This window comes from Aegilops tauschii, chromosome 4, assembly GCF_002575655.3.
Source record: "Aegilops tauschii subsp. strangulata cultivar AL8/78 chromosome 4, Aet v6.0, whole genome shotgun sequence".
Taxonomy (NCBI): Eukaryota; Viridiplantae; Streptophyta; class Magnoliopsida; order Poales; family Poaceae; genus Aegilops; species Aegilops tauschii.
This window is the reverse complement of record NC_053038.3, coordinates 470720557-470724763: the sequence shown is the minus strand read 5'-3', so window position 1 is coordinate 470724763 and position 4207 is coordinate 470720557. Positions and strand designations below refer to the sequence as shown.

At 46.4% G+C, this 4207-nt stretch overlaps 1 protein-coding gene across 1 annotated transcript; it reads left to right on the top strand.

Annotated features, from left to right (window-relative positions):
• Positions 1-825: 825 nt before the first annotated feature.
• LOC109760790 (protein GAMETE CELL DEFECTIVE 1, mitochondrial) lies at positions 826-4207 on the top strand. The gene is made up of 3 exons (XM_020319601.4): positions 826-1463; positions 3539-3728; positions 3801-4207. The coding sequence occupies exons 1-3, from the start codon at positions 928-930 to the stop codon at positions 4032-4034; spliced, it is 960 nt and encodes a 319-aa protein (XP_020175190.1). The 5' UTR covers positions 826-927; the 3' UTR covers positions 4035-4207.

Below are 4207 nucleotides of genomic sequence, written 5' to 3'. Positions count from 1 at the left end.
TTTTCAAAAATAAAGGCCTCCATGGAGTTCGGTCTCCAAAACGCCTCTCTCATAGATAAGTAACTAACTGTGTCTTTCTCACCTATATCCGCAGCTGCTTTCATAGTTGCATTTCCAAGAGTGAACTGTGGTCAGATCTTTGAGCAAGTCACATTTCTAGTATGAGTTGTTTTCTAATATTTGTTGTATGTGCGCAGTTACAAGGTGTCAATTATAGCTGAGAGAGAGTGCAATACAAAGATATTGTGATGTCGCCGAGGAGTGTATTTAAAATATATAAAAGACAAGCCTAGTTTGTAAGGACATCTATAGTGGTTGATAAGACAGTGTTATCTTAAGTCTTGCATGTAATTAAAAATGACAATAAAATGATGTCTACAATGGGCAAACAAAATAATGTTTCAAAATGTATTTTCGGAACACCAATTTTGTTTTTTTTTTCACACTTCCACAATGTAATTTCATCCTGAAGATTTGCATGCATGTAGACAAAACATCAATGTTTCTTGCCAAAAAAATCAGATTTTTTTGAACTTTTTAATATTTTTCAGATTGTACTGTTCATCCAGGATCACTGGAGCTCGGGATCACATGAGTATTTTCTTTGAAAAACTTGCTTCAACGTGAAAATCAGAAGAAAAAAATGGTCCATGCAGTGCCGGCACGCGGGCCTTGCCTCGCAGTCCAGGTACGGCCCCAGGCATGCCGCAGGCCTGGCATGGCCCGTTAAGCCGCGTGCCGGACCGAGCACGCGTTGTTCGATCTGGGCCGGCCGACGAAGTACGGGCCGTTTGGCCAGCTATAAGTGGTAAATCGAACCCTCTCCCACGCAACCCCTACGGAAAAAAATAACCTCTCCCCGGCAAAAGGGAAAAGAAAAGGGAAACAGATCGAACCCTCTCGTCGGCATTTCGCCGAGCACACGGCATGCTGTCGCTCCGGCGCGTCCTCCGCCTCCCCGTGCCCTCCTCCTGCGGCCCCCGCCGCCTCCTCTCATCCCACCGCCGTGCTCCGTCGCACCCGACTGCGGCCACCGGCGACGACGAGTGGAACGACGCGTGGGAGACCGCATGGCTCCCGGGCGACTCCCCCGCCTCCTCCCCGGCACCCGCCGCGCCGTGGGAGTCCCCCACCTCGGAAGCCGCCGCGGCCACCGTCCCGGCCGTATCCGCCGAGGTGGACCCTGACACCAAGGCCTTCGTCGCCGACATGGACGAGCGCTGGGCCGAGCGCCGCGCCGCGACGAGGCGGCCGCGCGCTCCTCCTCGCCCCGCGGCCGCCGAGGGAGGGGGCGGCGCCGGGGCGAAGAAGGCAGGGGCGGACGAGTACAGGACGAGGAAGCAGCGCGTGCACGCTGCGCTTTGGGTCAAGGAGATCGACAAGATGGAGGAGGCGCGCCTCGGCGGCGGCGGTGGCCGTGGCGCGGCCGACGACATCGACCGGCTTCTCGACTCGTGCTCGGAGTGCGTTGTTACTCTTCTTTCCTTCATTTTTTGCTCTCTAACAGAGCTGCTGTCTTTAGCTGTGGTTGCGTAGTGTCATCACATTGCTTGTTTATATTCGATTGCTTGTGATACACCGCATTTGTTGAACTAGTTTTGCACTAAAACCCCATTGCATAAGAAATATTATAGGCTCCTAGCGTGACATGACTTTTAATTACAAATGCAAGTGGTAGAATTGTCGCGGTATGTATCTATAGAGGTTTCATGACACTTTTCTTTATGTATTGTTTCTGCTAGGTTTTGCAAAGAAGATAGTTCATTGAGATAGTTTTTTGTTTCTTTTTCTGTTGGGGAAACGATTGAGAGAGGGTATGAAGGCGTACCAAATTTCAATTGCATCATGTAAAATGCCTTAACTAGTGATGAGAAATGAGAGGACTACAGCTAAGTGTAACTAGTAAGGTCCATTTGTACTGCGCTTTCTTGAGTGCTGGTGGATTATCCGGTGGAACCTGTACTTTTTGATAAATCAGACTGAATTCTGTATAATATGCATGTCATGACTGTTCAATGGCCAGCCCTCAAATTAAGTTTGGATGAAGTGTTTACTTGAGATACTCACACAAAAGATACGATGCGATGCGTTTGGAATGAATTATAACCATTTTACACCAGTAACAAGTTGAGCTTGGGAGCATGTGCTCCTGTCGGAAAAATAAAGCATTCTACATTGTCAAAATTCTTGAAAAAGAGCACACATAGTTTCTTGCAAAGTTAGTGCAAAAACTTGCATTCTTGTCCTGTGGAAAAAGACCGAATTCAGTGCATAAAAGGTTGCTATCTAGGCACAATTCTTGTGCCCTGTCCCTGTGGAAAAAGAACGAATTCAGTCCATCAATAGTTGCTTTCTAGTCACTCATTCTTGTCTTCTCTGCAAAGAACAGGAACTAGCATATTTTACCATGAAAATTGGCAGGTGCCTAGTACATCCCTCAACTATGTCCTGAGTCCAAATATCACCATGAACTCCTAAACCGCCCACTTTGCTCAGCAAGCTCTCGAAACTTGTTCGATATGACTTTGGATGTTGTAGCATTCATGTTGGCAAAATTTCTCAGTTTCTGGCATGCCACTTGGCGTGGCATCCTGATTAGCAATAGTGAAATAAAAACAACAATGCTGTTTGGCTGGCATGGCGGTGGGGCTGCCACATAGATTTTCCACCGACCCTGCCCAAGTGTCACAGTCAGTGTTTTGTTGCCAGCCAACATCATCAAGTACATGAGGATGAATACCATGGGCGCTCAGCCCCTGTGGCATTCTGCTTATTTATGTTTTCTTGCCAACATGGTTTTTATGACCAAGCAATTTTGCTTGTTTGGATGTCATTGTCATGTAAGTGAAACTGTGACATGAGGGTGCCATGTCAGGCAAAACCATATGTTAGGTGAACAGTGGATGATTTTTAAAGGAACGGGGTTGGGGGGTGTAAACTGAACAACTTTGGAGTTGATGATGAAATATCAAATATGAACTCGGGATATAGCAGAGGGGTGCAAAATGGAGACTTCCATTGTGTTGAAGCTTCCAATGGTGGTTTATTGCATTCTGGATCTAGCAAGTATAAAAAAATCGCTTCATCATACTTGAATACAATACAGTTTTTGTTTGAGTAACAGCAAGTCTTGTACTTGAATGTTGGTCAATAATGGATGTGTGTTATCTTTGTTCTTTCCTTTCCTGTTCATCACTTAGTTGACAGAAGTAGGCATCATCTAAGACTAAAATGACAGCTGAGTCAATGCACACTTGACATCTTATTTATCCAATGCCTTCTGTGCTTTGCTTGTATTGCTTCATAACCAGCCAACTCTGGCCAATAGGCTTTTATGGCCCATAGTGACTTGTAGGCTGCAATCCAAGTGCTTGCAGAAGCGTTTCGTAATTAAAATAATTTTCCTGCGATAGGAATACCTCATAATTGGCAGGCATATGTGTTTTCCTTTACCCATACATCTTGATTTTGTTAATACACTTAGTGCTCCAGAAGGCATGGTTTCCTTACAGTACTCTGCTCATGAAATGAAACGCAGGATCTTCGATTCCGGCAACGCTGATTTTGGCGATCCGAAGATTCCAAGAACCGGCGAGATCAAAACCAAGCCGGATGGTTGGGAGACTACCTCGAGGGGTCAGGACGGTAACATATGGGAGATCTCACAGCGCGAGGAGGACATCCTTCTCCAAGAATTTGAGAGGCGCATTGCTTTCAGCAAACAGCAGGTCATAATTGACACAATAAATTCTTTGTTAAAGTCTCCAAATTCCAAAATGACACTGAAACTGTGGTTGCAGATTGCTAGCTTCATCAAAACTCACATATTTAGTCGAAGGCGGCCTGTCGACGGATGGAAGTACATGATTGAAGAAATCGGCCCCAACGCAAGGAAAGGGAAGGGGAGCGTACAGAGGCTGCCAAGTGTGACTGATCCGGCTACGCAGCCGTTCAGGGAGGAGTCGCCTGCAATTGCCTCTGCTGGTGGTTCCTCCTCTGGTCCTCCCCCCTTCAGAGGAAACCGACATTACTGATGTTCAGTATGCATGCAATCCCCTACCGATTTTCATTGCACACATCCAGGCTTTGTGGCTCCAAAAGTGCACTGGTGGCTAGATTCCTTGTGGAGAAACTGTGTATTTTCTGGATCATATATGCTTCCTTTGTGCACTGATGCACTGCTTTTGAAGTACATAGTTTTTGCAAA